At 34.5% G+C, this 20863-nt stretch overlaps 1 protein-coding gene across 2 annotated transcripts; it reads left to right on the top strand.

The window, feature by feature from the left end:
- Positions 1-936: 936 nt before the first annotated feature.
- Positions 937-20174, top strand: LOC121863759. Of its 2 annotated transcripts, none has more exons than XM_042362531.1 (11): positions 937-1073; positions 3863-4027; positions 5563-5731; positions 8540-8735; positions 9690-9858; positions 10809-10924; positions 12324-12522; positions 12889-13029; positions 15320-15543; positions 17115-17295; positions 18729-20174. In XM_042362531.1, exons 2-11 carry the CDS (start codon positions 3899-3901, stop codon positions 18921-18923), a joined length of 1719 nt encoding a protein of 572 aa, XP_042218465.1. In that variant the 5' UTR covers positions 937-1073; positions 3863-3898; the 3' UTR covers positions 18924-20174. The 2 variants fall into 2 exon arrangements, with proteins under 2 accessions (XP_042218465.1, XP_042218463.1); XM_042362529.1 differs by having other exon boundaries at positions 9678-9858.
- Positions 20175-20863: the final 689 nt, after the last annotated feature.

Below are 20863 nucleotides of genomic sequence, written 5' to 3'. Positions count from 1 at the left end.
TCTAGTAACATTAACCATTGAAACACAGGTCTTAAGTATTGTATTTGAGAATTTAGCAGGAAGAGTAATGTCAATGTTTAGTTATTGACTTTGTTATTATGTATCCAGTTTATATAACATTGATTTTGTGCATGAGTAACCAGAGTCTGATATTAATCTTGTGTACTGTGGTTTAGTGTTGCTGTTGTGTTAGTGATTAATGTGTTTGGGGTTCATGTAATGTGTTTATACCCTTAATGTTTGGTAATGATCTTGTGTGACAATAAATAATGTATGGTGTTGAACTAATGTGCTGGTTACAAACAGAAAGTTATACATTGTAAATGTAAATGTTTGTATTATATAATTTTATGCAAAATTAATAGATATTTTCTTTTGTCATTCCACACAGTTTACTTTTCTATATAAAGTCTATAGTGAATATTTTAAACTTTGCAGTGTCTTACTGATGCATGTTGAGCCAGAAGTAAATGGAATTTGAGGTGTCTATAGCTGGGGTATCCCATACACGTTCCACTGCACTAGTCCAACCTGGGAAATACTTGATGCCATCTGTTCGTGAAACATTAACTAAATCCATGAGTGCACCATTACCTCAAGTGGTTAGTAACGTTTAGTATTAAAATAACGGTAAACTAAGAACATTGGCAAGCTTTTTGTTGTAAAAAAAAATCAGGAGTAGTTTTTGTGATATGAATACTAGGTAACTCAACTCAGCTTAGGGCTAAGGAAAGTTAACATGGTATTACAGGATGCACAGGCAATTGGGGATATTGGACCTGTCTTGTATAATGCCATGGAGGCTTAATGCCCCTTCTTAGTATGCCATCCCATCATATTGATACAAAACTATGTAAAAAACCTGTTTATTTACTAAAGATTTTCATCATAGATAACTTTAATCAACAGATTGAAAGGATCTGTCCTTCACTTTGAGAGCAACAGATCACGGACAGGTTTGGCACTGTCAGCATTGGAGGAACAAGCTCTCAGAAGTTGGTCTTACGGAATAATTGCACCACCCAAACACTTTCATTGACCTTGGGGAATTAGTGGCACTAAAAGCCTTCCAGGTATGTCAACTTTTGAAGGTAATAATGAAGCCATGAGTGAAACAACATTATATGCTTATAAGATTTCTGAAGATCTTTCTTTTGAATATTTTACTTTTTAGTGAGTTATAAGTTGAGCTTGAGTCATTTTTGGCTTACACATGAAAAAACAAAAACATTTATTGTACTGTAGAAATGGTTTATACATAACCTTATCTTGTGTACTTTTTTGAGTTTATGGTTTATCGTTTTGTGTCGTCTTTTGGTGTTGAAAACATTTTGTGTAAATACTTCATTATGTGAAAGGTATACATTATATAGTTAATAATTAAGCATTATATCAAAGTATATTATGTACAAGTGTGATCTTTGTTTTCTTTTTTTTAAAATTATAATATATATATAGGGGGTATATATATTATATATATATATATATATATATATATATATATATATATATGTATGTATATATATATATATATATATATATATATATATATATATATATATATATATATATATATATATATATATATATATATATACAGTATAGTTTATTTATAGCTATTATTTACGGCACCTGTCCAGACGCCAATCATTAGTTAAGCGGTAATATTTTAATTTACGCTATGTTGTTGGTCGCTGACGTCACTGCTGATGCAGACTTTGCCGATGACGTCGTGATCAGGATTTGATTGTATCTGGTACAGTTATATATAGATATATAGTACAGGTTGACAAACCTTTATCCGAAATTCCGAAACCGAAAGCTCTGAAAACCGGAAAGTTTTTGTGGGGCTTTTTTTTTTTTTTATATCAGGATTAGCCCACCTGGATGCATGACTGACCCACATCAGGGCCTGGTGGGCGAAAATGTAATAGTAATAATAATTATAATAATAATAATTATTCATAGTAAATAAAATTTTTATGAAAATACACCAAAATAAAATAATATGATAACATTGATAATAATAATAATAATAATATATAATAATAAAATTAATAAAAATAACAATAATACAGGAGTACTGTAATATTAAAATAATAATAATAATAATAAAGAAATACAAGAATGAAAAAAAGATCAAAAGTGAGAAACACGACCTAGACCTATGAATTATTATTATTATTACAGTATTATTATTATTATTATTATTATTATTATTATTATTATTATTATTATTATTATTATTATTATTATTATTATTATTATTATTATTATTATTATTATTATTATTATTATTATATTCCCCCCCCCCCAGGCCCTGATGTGGGTCAGAGATCTATGCCCGGGTGGGCTAATACACATTTAAAAAAAAAAATTCTGAAAACCGAAAAATTCCAAAATCCGAAATTCCTCTGGCCCCAAGGATTTTGGATTAGGGATTGTCAACCTGTACTGTACTGCATAAAACAGATAGCATGCTAAGATAGCAAAGAGTGAGCGAACAAGCTTGTACAATGACAGCAGACTATGAACTAAATGAAACATGAGGCTAGGGTTTGAGGAGATAGGCTGGTAGATGCATCAGCCAATCACGGGCATCCCATGCAGTCACATGACAATAGTAGCCAATCACAGTGCAGGAGCCTACGGCCTATGTTCCCCATGCAGCTAACCCATCCATGTGCCTGGCATGCATCTACGTGTTGGCACATGATGCAATCTCTCAGAAATTCACTTGAATTCCCTGAACAGAGATTTTTCTTGGAATGTTCTTTTTCTCTCTCTCTCCAGGTAATAGAAAGTTCTGGAGATCATAGATTCTGGCTAACGGGGATGCTTTCTGCAAAAGTGGTGCGAAATACAAAACTTTGTACTGCGAATGCAGTTTTCCTAAAAATATAGTGTTACAAATGGAGGATGTGTTTCTGGTGACTGACTTTCAGATAACTTGCTGAACCAGAATTGACTAAATTATTGACGTAACAATTTCTATTAATCAGTACAAAACATCACTAAATGAAATAACTAAAAGATTCATCTTCATAAATTTATTGCTAAAAAGTAGGTATTGCAGGAAATGACTTTTACCCTCAATATAGTACAGTATTGTTTCCCACTCTTGAAATTTTCTATAAGTTCCCCTTATTGAGGGAAGGACACTAGTGAAGAAGCCAGCCATACATCCTTTCCATGAGAGGAGGGAGGTATGAACTATGCAAAATCCAGACTATTAACCATCTGGCAATACATATACTGTAGGTGCTTTTATCTTTAAAGAGAAGAAAAGGATCCTGAGAGTGCACCCAGTTTAGAACAGGAATACAAGTCTTACTTAAAAACTTCCTCATTAAATAAATTTTCAAATAAGATAAAAACAGGAATGGACAGTGAGTTATCTGAAGATCAAAGTGGATTAGAAAGGAAGGAGGAACTGAGGAAGGTTTCTCTGTTTTAAGAATTTTAGGTGAGGGCTTTAGTGATTCAAATAAATTTGTATATCTGTTATGTGAATTTTGACAAATAAATTTATACGGTAAAACTATGCAATTATATAAAGGTGTGTCAGAAAAGATGGTTATTAGTGATGGAGATGGTGGTATTTTAAAAGATCTTTACTGATATCAAGAGGTTTTCGTCTTACAGCATTAAGTAATAAACACACTAGTTGGTTTAGATTTATAGATTTGGACATGTCCTAGAGCAGTTTGTAGATGCAATGATTGTTCTCTTCTATGAAGGAAGAGTAAGTAAAATTATATGCAAGAATTACACACATTTATTCCTTTACTTTCTTCCCACCTCCTTCTGCTGCCCTCATGCTTCACTTTAAAGGCTTTCATCCTAGACATCTTTAAATCAGGTTGGTGTTCTGGGCAGCAACAAAGGCCAGAGCAGAATGGATGTGGTACTCAAACCCTGCCAAGAATTTGCATTGTCTTTGTTCCTGTGTCCTACAGCAATTGAACCATTAAGTGGAACTCTTGTATGCAAATTTCGTGGTGTGGTCAACCTCCACAAATGTAAGGTAAGATGAGTGGTACAATATACTGTATTTTGAGGTTTTCACTCTTCAACAATACAGTACAGTATATAAGTTTGCAAAAGGTAAAAATTTGTGGCAGCTGTACACGCAAGAAAGCATTTTAGTTATGTCAATCCCTCAGTACGTTACATAACAGCAGCAAATTTTACTACATCTGACCTGTTGTCATTGAAAATTTTAATAAAAAAAAATGAAGTGAAATTATTAATACATAATAGAGGCGCCAAGTGCAACATTTCCCTTATCTGCAGAAACACAAACTGTCCCGGTAGCGCAATATTCGTAAGGTGGAGAACCATATTAGTGAAGGTAGGTAAAGGCGCCTCTTCAGTACGTAATCTGCGCCTCGAGGCGGACTGAGGGGGAGAAGGGGACAAGCGCCCGCAGCCCCAAATCGTAGCCTCTCACGCATAGTGACTCATTATTTTCCTACTTCGTAGCTGATGGGAGTCTTTGTTTCTACAAAGATGTCAAAGGAATGTTATGTAATAACACTTGAACCTTTTTTTTCCAACTGGCAAAAAGGAGGGAGTGAGGGCCATTGAGAGAAAAATAAACAAAACAGAGAAGGGATGGTGAGGAGGGTGGGAGTGAGGGCTGGTGGCATGTGGCGTGTAGAGTTCCGGCCTGTCCGAGTGACGAGTCTTATCATAGCTGGGAGCGAGGGTGGGTGGTAGTATTGGTAATATAAGTCATTGTTTACTAGAATTTTTCTAATAATAATTAAGACTTAAGTAACTTCATTTTTTTATTATACTTTTTGGCCCTTGGCCCCCAGTCGAAATATTGGTAATACCTCGTATTGTTTGCTTTTATGCAGACAGTTCAATGACCTTTTGACTTTCTGGTGTAGTCTTAATACATTATTGATTCCATGTAATGAAAATTATACCTCAACAAAGCGTATTAATGAAACTACACACACTACCCATCAAAAACAATGCAATTTTTACAATAAACAATCTTTTCAGTTTATATGACTTTAGTATCTGTAAAGCAAGCTTTTAGAGCTCTACACACTGCCACTTGAATGAACTCAATATCGTCATTGATTCAAAAGTTAGGACTTAATATAACTTGTTTATTCTTCACTACAGCTTCAATTGGGAGGATTCCACTTTATTTTACTCTGCATTTACATTTCACACTTCTCCATTTCTTTAAGCATTTTTCCATTCCTACTTCTTTACCAGAGGTTGAATTTTCACTGTTTTGCAGCCATTTTCCAGGCAAATCTAAATAATTTCACTTTTTATTTTGTTCTTTGTGTAAGAAGTGTGAGATACCCAGTGATATATGGCCAACTCAAACTTAATCATTTTATTTAAGATGTACATACAGTATACTGTACTGCTTTTAGGGCTTAACGATGGAAATGAAGAGATAATTTGATGTGTGAAATATCATGGAAAGATTCTTCAAGTACAGAAAAGTAAAGTTATTCTGTTTGGTGTATGTTCTACTGAATATATTGTACCAATAACTACAGGTATTATTTTTATTTCCTCCTGTTGCAGATTCCACTACAAGGATATGGAGGAAAGAGTGAGTTGATGATTCCTGACAGCTGTGATGGCAAGCCTCTCACTGTACGAGAGTTGGCACCAGGGTTGCCAGCCATACTCCAAACTGCATTTCTGAATAAAGGAGACAGAGCTATGTTTTTAAAACTACAATTATTTACAGGTATGATATTATTTTTCATCCACTTGTGCCTTGCTTTCAAAGAAGAATTGTATTCTTTAAAGCAGATAAAAGTTGACTGGGGCTATTTTTGTATGTTTGAATGATTCCACCCTTTAAAGCCCAACTGTACAAGTACAGTAGAACCTCAATAAATCGGACTAATTGGGGCAGACCCCAGTCCAATAAATATAAAAAAAAAAAAAACACGAATATATGGAGGGTGATGTTTTATTTATCCAAACTGTTTAAAGAAAATCAGTTATGTTATTAGTGCACTTCAATAACTAAAGTCTTTAAGTGCATGACAAGATTATTGAAAGAATATAACATCAACAATAAAAAAAATATAAAACAAACCTCTTGGGGTTGAGAATCACACTTAAGTCTAGTTGTCAACAACTGTTGTCATCGAGATGATAGTTATTTACTGTAAAGTGTTATATGTAAGCAACCACAGAAATTGTCTTGTGAATAAAGAGAAAACTGTATACGGTACTGTACTATAAAGATAAAAATAAGAACAAATAAGTGTAGGAGTATATTGTAACTACAGAACAGTCTCTCCTCGACTTACGACGGGGTTCCGTCCCGACAACCTGGTCGCAAGTCAAATTGGTCGTAAATCGAATAGGCGAAAATAATACAGTTCAGTACATAGAAATTCTAAAATGGGTTGTCTCTTTTTCTTCTCAGCATCACGAGAAAACTCACTTTTACGCTTGCCAGTCATTTTAAGGGGAATTACAAATTTTTTTTTGTCAGTAGCCATACACAGCGCGATCACTAACGTCATAACTCGAAAATACGGAATGTGAAAAATATTTTATACGACCATGGCCGTCGTATGTCCGGGTTGTAAGTCGAATATGTCGTAAGTCGAGGAGAGACTATATATGGAAGATGCGTGCTATATAGGAGCAGCTGACAGGGGAGGGAAGGGGGGAAAGCACAGGTGGGTGGCTCCCAACCCCAAAGATTCCTTTAACACTTCTTTATGCATTTTCTCCATAATTCTCATATAATTTAGATTCATTTGGTACCAGGTGGATAAAATATTATCCTAAAAGAATCCACTTTCCTGAAAAAAGAATCTCACACTGAGCACCATGAATCATTTGTTTACAATGGCCAAACACCTGATTGGCTCACCACAACGTCTGTGTTCAACACTTAGTAAATTAGTACAGTGCAAGTTGTGTATTTATCATCACTTAATAAATACTATTTTGTATTTATCACCTCTTAATAAATACTATTGTAGTGTATTTATCATTACTTAATAAGTAATATTGTAGTGTACAGTAATGTGTATCTGCATATACCCTGGTTTATTCATTAATCATTTGTTTAAGTCTACAAGTAGCCAAATTGAGTCATCATATAACACTCAAAGGTATGGTATTATATAATGTTGTTAGGAAGGTATCTTCATATTAGAGTGTGATATTGTGAACCCTGCCATATTACAAATTACATAGAGTATTGTATTTTTTCTCAATTATTGAATATGTTATATTAATCATGATGAACCATAAAACATAAGAGGCCTAACATATGAGAGTAGGATACTGAATCAATAAATAAATAAATCTAATGAATGCAGCAACACCTGATCAGCCCCAGTCTGCTTACATACTCAAGTGTCTTAGTTATCAGTAGGCCTATAGCAAATCTCATTAGACCACTGTACATTATTCAGTAAGTGTGGTTCTTTTCATAAGATTTTTTTATTAATCTTCCCCATTTTTTATTTTATTTATTTATTTATTTTATTTTTTTATTTCTGGTGACCAGAGCACTTCAGAGTCTGAAAAAGGCAAATTTAATACTGTATATTGAAGTCCAATTTATGTAGGTTTTACTGTACTGTACTTAACTGTCTATCCGAGACAAGTGGTGATCATTGTTTTAGATTTACTTTTTGGGAATTAATACACATGTTTGTTTTTTCTCCCAATTTTGGAAGCTAATATTTCATGAACATTACTTTTACAAAAATTTCAACTCAAAATGGGAAATTAGTTTTAATTTACACACACACACACACACACACACACACACACACACACACACACACACACACACATCCCTTTAAATCAATGGCTTCAGGGCTCTACCCTGACATTTTGTAGAGATATTTGGGCATTTTCAGGCAGTCAAGTGGGTAATTTGGACAGTAGAAAAAAGCAAACGTAATTTTTATTTTATTTTTAACTTGGGGGCGGGGGCGTGCATTCCTAACATTGCCAATTCACCAGTTTTGCTTTGTTAACCATGATACTACCCTTTTATTTGGTTAATGGCAGTTATATTCATATAAACATAGATAATTTTTTAATGGGGAAAATAGGTTGGGTCCCAGAGGGGATGGGAGTCAAAGAAGTTTGCTTTTTGAGGCCAACTTCTGTGAACAGGGTGGCTTTGTTTAGGTTAGTGGCTCAGTTGAGTTGAAGTTGCCCTTATATACCCTTGTCACAATTTACTCATACTGTACAGTCAAACTCCTTGTTAGAGGACCCCCCCCCCCCTTTTGGCATAGCCTCCCTGCTATTTGACAGCTTTACATTCTGTTATTAATGTGTCTGTAGAAATGATTTGAGCACCTCATTTAAGCTAAAGTAACTATTATTTTGTTATTTTCATACAGTATGGTAAATTTGATATTTTACTACAGTGTATTAGAGAGCAGAAACAGTTCTCAGTGTTTTGATATTTACTGTTGTTTAGTAATAAATTTTAAAGAGTTTCATAATTGTTAGTACAAAGAAGATAATGATTCCTGCATATGATTTCTGAATTTTTCAACAGATGACCAGTGTTCAGAGCTATTGTCTTTAAGTGACATCACAATACAACCTTCAGAGTTTATTTTAGCACCTAGAGAAAACAGGGATGTATTCATTGTGGTAAATGGAACAGCTAACATTTTGGCCAAAACTCCTGGTTGTCTGGGAGTACTGCAAGTTATATCCGGGGACGAGATTCTGCGACGAAGGTTCCGTAGGTGAGTTATGATGTATTTTCACTTAGCTTGGATGAATTAAGGGAGTTATATTGTGTATGGTGGTCAAAAACAGTGGAAATTCTGGGTAATGAAGCTTTTGCCAAACCCCCTCAATCTCCAAGGTCAGTGTAACCTCAAACTATATGGGGTAGACACTTGTTCCAGAATGTGGAGGGGGAAAAATACCTTTCTGCAAATTTTATATTTTATTTTATCTAAAATACAAATTAGGGTAATGTTACAATGTTAACAATGTGTTCACAAATATTTAATGTTAATATGTTGTCAATGTATTTGATTTATTGAGAGAGTGTATTCACAGCTGAAGAGGCTTGCTTGAACCAGTTTTACTCCAGTTTTATGTGTATGTTGTATGTTTGTGTGTGTGTGTAATCATAATGAACAGCTTATTGAGAAATACAGCAACTAATCACTGAAAATATACACATTCACATGCGACATATAATGGCATAGGGAAGAGGGTCACTTAACACAGAATTTCAGCACAGTTACAGGACAAAAGTGAGGTTGATAAGGGGTGAATACATGTACACAAGTTAACTACAAGCTGTTGAGAATTTTAACAACAGTTGGAATGGGGGTGTTCTTATAATGATCAGTAGGTGGTCTTATGGGCTGGATACTGTTGTGGTGTTGAACTGCACTTTGCAGTTGTAGAAGAAGACGGTAGTGTGGAGAGAGTGTGTATTTGTGTATTTGGGGAGGGGCATATGTATGCATCTCCTTTTCATAGATGATTCAGGGTGTCCAGAATAAAGAGCAACATATTCATCTTTTATTTCTTATTATTTGTTCTCTCAAGTTTCTGCAGTATAATTGTTCTAATTTTTTGTTTCCCTCCACAAGTCCCAAAGCTATCCATTTGGTTATCTCACTTTATAGAATCTAATGTATGGAGAAAAGTTTTGTTACCGATATCAGTTCCTTTGCCAGACTCCAGAACAAAGAAGTGAAGGTACGACGCATCAATGATCCAGATCTGCTGAAGATCAACTGGGGTGTTGCATATAGTAGGGAGAAGGAAGTGCAGGTTGAAGATGACTGTCTCCCTCCACAACCAGAAGATTCTGTGAACTTCTTCAATTCATGTTCTAAGATCCAGGTTCTCTTTTTGTTGTTTTGTCTCCATACTCTCATTCATTGAAATTTCAGATACTTTCTCTTATATCAGCTTCATATCCTATCACTACATGGCCCTGGACCATATCCAGATTTTCATCACACATGTAAGGTTCCCAACCTCTTGTTCACTTTATATTACTTTATTCCCATTGCTTGAATTCTTCGGTCATCTGTTGAATGTCAAGTCTCATTATGGTAAGTTGGCTGCACGTCTGTCTTCACATGTACTGACTGTCATTGTCCAGTGCCACTTAACCAGAGGTAAACCTAGATATGGTGGATATGTTTGTGCAATTAATGAATGCAATAACTTGAACAACTAGCATATTTTTGATAGAATGTGCAAAGTAAGCTAAAAGTGTATTACAGTACCAAGTCTTTCTCTCAAATGGTATACTGTATGTTAAGCCATTTTCTGTAATAACACAAGAGGTGTAACCCATATTTTTTTTTTAAATTAAAAATTATATTTCAGGATACATTACATGTATAATGGAGTAAATGGGTAAGGGTTTTATTCACATTTCACAGGTACAGTATACTCTACAGCTATGTCAGACATCTTGATGCATGTAAATGTATATCAAATGAAGTAAAACCTAGATTTAGGTTTGGAGTTCGTGTGACGAGTTGTATGGTCAATGAATTACTGTAGCTTCATTAAATGACTTTTACTGTTTTACAGAAGGATACTTGAGATATCTTTACATTATTAAATCATTATTGTGAAGAAGACACTGAGGACTGTCATTCAGCTGCTGTCATTAGAGGGCAGATAGCAAACTGTGCATCAAATATTAGAGAGAGAGAGAGAGGAGTTATTGAATAGCCTGTTATAAGTGTTAGAAAGTGCCTGCACATAAGGACTGTGAGAATATCATTAAAATACTACATTTATAATTGTTACTAAAGGAAATTCTTATGTTTCAGGTTCAGTTATATGGAGAGCGCCAAACAAATGATGACGCTTCAAGTACTGTGTTTGCTTGTTTGGAAACTGAGGACACTATTGGCTCAATGGCAGACATCACTGCTGCCAATGACAAGTATGTTCATTATCACATTAAAAGCAAATATATAGTACTGAAAGTTTTCTGGGCATCTGGGAAGAATGCATGATAGATAATTTATAAGGAAGTAATCATCTGTATTTGAGACAAGTGGACTGCAGGTTAATGAAGGTGAAGGACAGTGAGGTGTATGAGTGTGTTTGTAAGATAGATATTAATTTTACAGATGCTTACATCCAGTTTTGTAACTGTTAAATATAAACTATTGATGAATTTATAGACAAAAAATATGCATGAAAAGTGTATGAATTGACTGCCTCTTCCCTTGCTTTGTCTGTGCTTAATTTGACTCATTTTAAACTACAGGCAGTCCCCGACTTACGATGGGGTTAGGGACCCAAATCCAGGTCGTAAGTCGAAAATGTGAAAATAATACATAGAAAATCTAAAATGGGTGTCTCTTTTTCTTCTCATCACTACAAAAATCTCACTTTCAAGCTTGCCAGCCATTTTAAAGGGAATTACAAACAAAAATTTTGTCAGTACACAGCGTAATCACTAACGTCGGGACTCGAAAATACGTAATTTGAAAAAATTTTGGTACGACGGGCTGTCATATGTCCGGGTGGTCGTAAGTCGAGGGGTACCTGTATAAGCAAAATCATAATCTACATAACATGTATCATATTTTTTAATCTGTTCATTCGTTTATTCATATACCTTGCCCTCACTCTACACACAGGTTGCATTCTCAGAAACACAGTACAGAGTGAATCTGTGCTGAATTAAGTATTAGTTTAATGGGAAAAGGAAGGTTGCATTCCAGACTCCTCTTGGAACCATTTTTTACTTTAAATTTTCTCTAAAGATGGAAAACTTGTACAAATGTGCTTCGTATCATGAAAGCACCAGCTTTTTATCCAAGCGTGTGCTTTAAATCAAACAGCTTGTTTGAATACAGTACTGTATCATTTAAACATGCTTATAAGTCACTCTCACTTGGGGGGGAGGGGGGAATCATTCAAAGTAAGGAATATAGGAGGTGTTTAATGAAGTTGCCTGTATTTGAGCCAAGTTTGTGTTCTGAGACTTGTTCCAAGACTAGCCAACAGTAATTCCATTTTCCAAATCAAGCCTTTTGTGGTGTGTTGATTTTAATTTGATTTGGAGGCTTGGTAGACCTACGGTAGAGTTGACACAAAACATTAATTTTTCAAATGTGTTTCATTTGGGACACAAAAATTCAAACGAATTTAACTTGTTAAACTTGATGAATAGTCTGCTATGAAATAAGTGATTGCTTCAGTTGATATATTTAAGTTTACAATTATTAAAGACTGGAAGATAAAACTTAAATATTATTTATATGTTTGAAAAGAATGGTTGCTAACTTAAACTTCTGAGGGTAATAATAATTGTATTTCTTTTCACCCAGGATAACAGAAGTCCATTCCCCACCTGTTCAGGGATCTGTGTTCCACCTTCCCCACAAGTCACAACCAGCTGCCAATATAGAGACAGGGAGAACCATTACCTGGGATGTGTTTCCCCAAACTTTATCTGTTCCAGCGTCTGACATGTCAACACTGGTATTTTTCGTCGTCAATTTCAGTGAAGTCCAACAGATGTTTGAGGTAAACAGAAAATGGCTTAAGAGTAGTGAAAAAATTGTCTTAATTGTACAATTAGTATTTTTCCTTACAGCATGGAATTGAAATTTGCATTTGATGTGTTAATAAGGGCCCAATTATCAGTGATACTTTCATCATTTTTTTTTTTTCTAGTTTTTACTTAAAGGACACATGCGAAGGTAATTTACATAACCTTAGCCAGAAAAGGATGAGAATATTCAGGTTAAAAAAAAATAAAAATTTCCAGATACTTTTCTATGTTTGTGGATATATATGGGTAACTTTTTTTTTTTAAGTAATAATGTCTCAAGAAGTTGGATATTTAAACAACATGGCATTATTTATTATCCATATTAACATTCATTCTAGGTTTCATCTGACTGTAGATGGCTGGACATTGAGCCTAGGGAAGCCATACTGCTAAGCTTGAGTTCCGTCAAAGTGTGTGTCAAACTATCACCTTCTCGTATGCCTCAGTCAATTGTCGCACCTCTAACACAGTCTCTTAAGGTAAGTCATCCTTATGTACATTATACATACAATAATCCCCATGAAACCTGCAGTGTTAGGTTCCAACAGACTGTATGGATTGTACATCAGTTGTACCTCTGCTTAAAATGGAATTATGTTTTCAGAGTTCCAAAGTACTGGTAGGTATCAGGGATAATGAGAAAGTGGCTAACATCCTCTGTCTGGGTTCCTCTGTGGCAGTATATTTGATGTTTTTTCTTAAATTTATGAGAAAAGTTGAGATGCATCACAATATTATTGCTTGTTATCAGTCACCATATGTCATGGGTGTATTTAAAGTTGTGGCACTTGTTTTGAAATGTCTTTCATCACTTAGAAAAAAATTGGGAGTATGATAGATTACTTCACTCAAACACCAGTGACTGATGCTTCCAAGCAAATCCTTTACTTACCGTATATACCCATGTGTAGTTTTTAAGACCAAATTTTTTGGCAAAAAATTGGGGGTTGACCTCTAAACGGGTAATAGTTTCGTTAGGTTGAAAAATATTTACCAGTAACTGCCAGTAAACAATGGAAACGATGCACCACCAGCTGTGTGTCGGTACAGTTGCCAGGGCAGATCTCTTGCGTCATCATAGCAAGCCCAAAGTAGCCAAATGCATGGTATGGTAGCACAGGACGATGTAAAACATAAAGTATTCATTTTCAAAGGTTTATTTATAGATACATAAATTTTTGTTCATTAAATTTGAAACAAAAGAAAACTACAATACCGTATTTCTAAATATTTTCATTAAAATATTACATCACAAGTATATTTTACCTTAAATGTGCCTGAATGAATATATTCTCAGAAATAAATATGGAATGTAATATTTTTGCTGAAATGACGTACGTATTACAGTGGAAAGTAGGATAAAATCGTGACGAAAACAATGACTTTCGCTTTCTTTCGTTGTTCAAAAGATTTTACCGTAATCGCTTTTCGAATGGTTTTCAGTTAAAAAACTGTTGTATTACAATAATATTCCCTCCTAATTGACTTGAATAAGTACTTGAATGGAAATATACAATATTTTTGTTGAAACTACCTGCGTTTCAGTGTAAAGTGTTGTAATAATAAATGGTAAACAATTTGCCTTCGGCACTCGGTGTTTCAGGCACAGCGAGCCTCAGTTTATAGGACGTAGAGCTTTTTTACTGAAGGTTTTGTTGTTCCATTACCCTCAAAAACTTGGGTCGACCTATAAACGATGAATATCATAAATTAACGATTTCTTGGTCAAAAAATCAGGGTCAACCTATAAACGAGGGAGGGTTATAGACGAGTATATACGGTATCTTATTTAATCATTGTTTATATTACTGATTATATAAAGCCCATCAGGGAATAAAAGAGACTTTTTTAATTTCTTTAGACATGTGCAAGATCTGGCATGTTGCAGGTATTGTTTTCTTTGCCATTAATACCAAAGAAATGCAAGAGAGCTTTTAAATACAGCTCCTCCCCGACTTACAACCTACTCGACTTACGACCACCCGCACTTACGACCTGCCTCAGTCGTACCAAAATTTTGACAAATTACGTATTTTCGAGTCCCAACATCAGTACAGACAAAATTTTCATTTGTACAGGTGCTCCCTGACTTACGACTGGGGTAGGGACCCAAATCCAGGTCGTAAGTCCGACATAGATTAAAAAAAAAAAATTCAAAATTTTTTTCTCAAATTTTTTTTTTTTTTTTTAATAAAAAATCTACAATGAAATACAGTCCAGTAAAAGTAATAAATAATGAGGAATGGATACAGTACAGTAAAAGTAATAAATAATGAGGAATGGATACAGTGTGACTGAGCACTTACCTTTACTGTAGTCAGCTGAATGCACATGGGGCCCCCATAATTTTCTGATTATACATGGAGACTACATTAACTGGAAACATTTTGGTATAGAAAATGCGCGCGTCATTTGGAGGAAAAAATAAATAAATAAATAAAAAAAAGGTCACATCTACGGCGGTCGTAAGTCCCGACGGACGTAAGTCCAAGCAGTCGTAAGTTGGGGACTACCTGTAATTCCCTATAAAATGGCTGGCAAGTGTAAAAGTGAGAGTTCTCGGTGCTGAGAAGAAAAAGACACCCAGAAATTTATGTAAATCTACCCAAAGATACAGTTGAAAATTTTATACATTATTAAAATGTACTATATACTAAAATTTTTATCTCTTGTGCAAAATATATGACGTTTATATGCAAATTAATCACGATCTTATAAGAATTCCAGCAATGTAAATCATATGAAGAATTCACATTTTGCAATCCACAGATTATGTGTGAGAATGAGAGCCGGTGTGCAAAAATTACTGTCCTTCCTACTGGAGGTGGTGATGAGGATCTCCAGCCTCAGGCAGTCCCATCTCTACAGTCCCAAGCTGCACCTCATCCCCCAACACTGCCTAAGTCAACTACTGGTAACCTATTCCACATGAAGGAGGCATCAACTGATCCTCAAGGTCATGAAATTAAAGCACTTGCTGTGAAATATAATAGGTATTTAATTTTTAGTTTTCTTTTATGTTTTTCTTTAATCTATAGAGAATGTTCATATCATCATTATTATCATAAACATTTTATAGTTATTTCCCAAGCTTGCAAGGGTTATTTGTGATTACCTGATGGCAGCTTTCTTGGCTGCATGATCTCTTACATCCTCTTTAGTCAGGAGCTTATCAAAATTACCATAAAGAAAATCTGAAGCAGGTTTTATGGCTAGATGCCCTTCCTAGCACCAATCCACTTTTACAGAGCAGGAACTGAGCATTTCTTGTAGAACTTTCAGGTGCTCTCTTAGCTGGCAAAGGAGGGTTGCAACTTCCTGTAGGTAATTAAAGATTACGGGTAGGCCTCGCAAAGTCGTGTTAGTTGGTATCCTACCATGGCTGAATTTCCGAAAGGCACAGATTTGTACAATAAGAATTAAAAACACAGGAAAATTTAATAATTAATTGCTAAAAAAATTCTATTTGTGCTAAAAAAAATTCTGTTTTACAACATAAACATTTATTGTTTTAAATTTTACTCCAATGACATTTTATTGGACAGTTCTTTAACACTTATTCCACCGTATAAACGATGCGGTTCCGAGCTAAACGATTTAGTGAGCACAAAAATTGCTATGATAAACAATGAAATTGATACATATCATGTCATAAAATACAATAACACATATTTTATGTACACAAAATAGCTCCTTCCATACTCAAACCACCCTCTGGGCAACATGACACAGTTCAGCCAGGCAGTTAGCCAGCTGCTGCTGTCGCGCTGCTCTGTGTGTACTGGATGTCATAATGTCACATTGGCGGAGGGAGTGCAGCTCGGGGGCTGGACTGGCTGGTGGCATAGTTATGACCCATTGCCTCCACACATACGTTCTTACACACACACACACACACCAATGCTCTTCATGTTTCTTATTTTATAGTTTTTATTATATTTTCTTTATTGCTAAGCCACATTGCTTATATATAGTGGAGTAAATGTTAAAGAAGTCTGTTTGTCTGCAAATCTCTCGATTTTCATGAGCATTTAAAAGAAAAAAAAGACTTAGGGGTGACTGGCCATATGGTCTTTGGGAACCATTGCTGTAGAGGGACCCATTTTGTGTAGAATTGTGTTGAAGTTTATCATTGTACCTTTAATAGCTTATTAGTTAACAGAAATTTAAATTTGATATACATAAGAGAAAAGTGTACTGTAACTAGCATATTGTGTGTGTTGCCTGAGTTTCACTCTGCCTGTACCCCACCACCACTCATTATATCGTATGTTTATTTTGTTATGTGTTGTACTTATTCATACTGTATTGAAATTGGATTTTACATGCAAGTAGTAATATGAATCTTTTAATTTTCTTGTTGTATCATATTTGTGTAGATACAGAATATTTTGGGTATTTTCAGTGTAGTATATTTTAGTTTCTAACTGCAGAGGGCACGGTTTGTGTGGATTACTCGTATTTTGTATACGGTGCTACAATTCAGTGGGCCATGAATTGGTTAGTCATGGATGGAAAATCAGCTGATTAGGCAAGGTTTACTGTCTTAATCTTTTCATTTCAGCATGCCAACAGCAAGCAAAACTAGCCAAAAAGTGAGTGGTGACAGTGATTTGAACCTCATGGATAGTGCCAAGAGTCTAGTGGAAGTGGTATCAGATAATGTTATTTTCCCAAATACTTCTACAATGAAAGAAAATTATGTAAAAGTGAAGCTGAGAAACCTTGATGGTGTTATTCATACTGTGAGTATACATATGGTTGTTCATGCTATGAGTGTACTTAGGCAGCCACATACCTCTAGCACTCTCTACCAGGCTGAGGTAGGAGTTATGTTATGGTTATTTCTCAACTCGTAATTTCAGCTTTACAGGATAAACATAGCTTTCTACATATTTTTTATTTTCATTCAGTTACATGCATACACAATCCTACATACAGAATGTGGAAACAAATAATTATCATAAGGTCAAAAACATAGAGATAAAAAATTTCTTACATTCCCAGGAGCTGTGATAAGAAAATTTTTTTGAGAAGAAAGCTGCTTAATTAATAACATTACATTACAATATTTTAAATTCGAGGTGCTGCCTCATAATATCTAGGTTTCACCTCTTCATCTCATATTATTTCATGACATTTATTAGTGTTTTCAATTCAAGGTAATATCTAAGATTCACACCTTTATTTCTTAAAGCATGAAAGAATAAAAAATAATACTAGAGCCTCAACCAAAGCTTGGTAATCATAAGGGCTGAGATCAATGTCTTCCTCACCGTTTGCCCCACTAGCCAAATTCTTTCTCTCTTTTTTTCCAAATTGCATTTTGCAACCAATTATTTTCCCAATTTGTGGGGGGTATCCCCCCCCCCCTCCCCCAGTAGCTACGCCAACTGTTGATTCCAACTAGTCTTCACCCTCTGCCTCGGACCCCCATCGTCTCCCAGAGCTTCCCACACCTCCACTATTTGGTGAAGACTGTGGAGTATTGTATATTTAACTTCCTGGGCTTTCACAAAATATTTATTTTATAATGTTGAGGCAGTTTATGTAGCATTATATTTAATTTTTGGAAGGCTAATTTGGTTATCAAATGTCGTTCTTAAGTAAAGGTATGGTGAGTCAAGTACAATATAGCGATTTTAACACGTTAAAGGGCATCACTTGCGCGGATTTCTGATGCATGGACGTATACCAGTATGATAAACCTGATTTTCCTTATTGACAGCTGTAAATTACCTTGGTATCCCATGGCAACACTGGTGTGGTAGGTGAGGAATTTCTGTAGCATATTTGTGATTATTCCCTTTGAATTTTGACCTATACAATGTATATCTGTATACTGTATATATATATTTTTGGCTTTCTTTTTCAAAATTTATTATTATAAATGTATTATTATTATTATTATTATTATTATTATTATTATTATTATTATTATTATTATGCTTCACCATTTTTACTTCCTCTGTGAATAGACATATTGAAACATCATGCATGCTTTTCACACATTTGTATTCTACATATTTGCTGCTTTTAGCCAGCCTACTGTTTGTGGATGTTCATCCCCCATGTTATCTATTTCTTGCATCCATCACTCCATCTTTTCCTTTATTTCTTGGTCTTCCCAGGTTTTTTTTTTTCCATTGATACTAATTCTGACTGACATAATTTGCAGGTGAAAGCAGAAATCTCCCAGGGTCCTTTTACAGTCCGTCACACACAGTTCAGGATTAAGTCTGGCCATTATGTAAGTGTTCCTGTTTACTTCAGGCCTCAAACAACAGGACTCTTTTCTTGCCATCTTAAGTTGACTGTCCTGGAGGATAAGAAAGTCCTCACAGTTCAACTTTCTGGAAGAGCAGTTCATTGAAATTCACCACTTCTTTATTAGGTATATATTAAGATATCCATTAAAGTATATTTTTTGCATCCAGAAACTCTTGTAATGGTGTATCTTATGTAGTGAGACTTGGGATTTACACCAAGTCGTATCTCAAAAATTTTATAATTCCTGTAAATCTGTGATAATTTTCTTACTGTTTATAAGGATAGTGTACAAGTTTGGCTGCTTACTATTTTTGTCAGCTGTGCTTAATAATTATTTATAGGATAGTAACATTTAAGTGTTAGTGAGGTTATCGGATGCATTTAAAGGGGTACATACTTTCTTGTAGCCTAATATTTTGGGGATTTACTTTATGAAAGGTTTTCACTGAACAGTAGAACCTCATTGTTTCATTGTATCTTATCAAACACTGCTTTAATACCTCCCCAATTCTCTGGGGAGGTATTAAAGCAGTGTTGAGATAAGATACAGGCTCATAGATGAAGCAGAAAGACCAGCATATAAGCCAGTAGCTGTTAAGTCATAATATTGCGATATTTTATTAAATCTTTTATTTCAGTCACCAGGACTGTAGTTTTAAATACATTTATAAAATGAAAGTTAAGCTGTCTGTTACAGTAGTTGATCTTGATATCGTATGTGAGCAGAACAGAGGGGGAAATGATCTGACACATTAGATATTTAATGTGGTAGCAGTAATTTTGTAGCCCAGTTACTGTTTTACATTAATTCTCAGATTTTTGTATTTCCTATCTTGTTTTAATTACCCCTCATTGATATCTGTCCTCATCTTTCCCAGGTTCTTTATTTTCCCCGTCAATACATTTGCAGAGTTAAAATTCTTTTTTCAAAATTAATTAAATTTCCAAGCTAAATAACATTAATTTTTGAAAGCCAAACAAAGCAGCATAATTTTTGAGGATATGTTTCTGTAATTGGAGCTTATTTTCAGTGCATGAAAGTATTGGAATCTTATAACTACTGAATTACAGATGGTAATTCAAATTGTTTTAAAAAGTTTCTGCAAGTTTCCACTTTGCTTTATTTAATTAAAAGAAATTGCAGCTTGTAATGGCAAGATCAACATATAGCATCTGTGTGAAGGAATGAGTTTCTGCTGATTATTTTTGTTTCAAAACACTACAATTTTGTAATATACTGTAGTGTAAATTTTTAGAATTTTAAAAGCGTTAACCCTTGAGCCCCAATCCCATTTTCAGTTCACTAACCATTTTTGTGTTGAATATTATGGATTTAATAAATTATAAATGCTTATCTGTCTATAAGAAATCTTTATAGCACCTTGAATTCATATATGCAAGTTCAATTTATTCATCAAGCTGTAATTGATTTAGTGTTAATTTTTACATCATAATCATAGTACAGGTTGTACCTCTCTAGTCTGGCATTCTGTGGTCCGGAATGATTTTAGTTTGCCCAATAGGTAGATAGGCAGCTATTTTTTTATTTATTTACTTATTTTTTATTACTTATCTGAATTATTATTATTATTATCATCACAGGAGTATTACATTTTCGCCCCTCAGGCTCCAATGTGGGTCAGTGACCTGTGCCTGGGTGGGCTAATCCCTGTAAAAAAAAAAAAACAAAGCCGCGGGAAATTAAGGTTTGTTTACATCTGGCAGTTCGGCTCTCTCTCTCTCTCTGTTTCTCTATACAGAGTACAACATTTAACCCTTCAATATATATGAACAGTAAATAAGTATTGCTTTCATATTCTTATGTAGAGTAATGACGACATGTTTTCACATGTGCGCACTTAAATACGCGATCTCACTTTTTTCTTTAACATTAATGGTTAGCTACTTATATTGTTCCATTTATTAGCATTAGATAACATTACTTAAAACAACCATATTCATTTTTTACATTAATTTTACTACAGCTACAACCAGGGTCTTATTTTCTTGTTTTATATGTAGAACCACTCAGTCACTGGTTTT

This window comes from Homarus americanus, unplaced genomic scaffold (assembly GCF_018991925.1).
Source record: "Homarus americanus isolate GMGI-L3 unplaced genomic scaffold, GMGI_Hamer_2.0 scaffold48354, whole genome shotgun sequence".
NCBI classification, from domain to species: domain Eukaryota; kingdom Metazoa; phylum Arthropoda; class Malacostraca; order Decapoda; family Nephropidae; genus Homarus; species Homarus americanus.
This window is presented reverse-complemented; position numbering and strand designations above follow the sequence as displayed.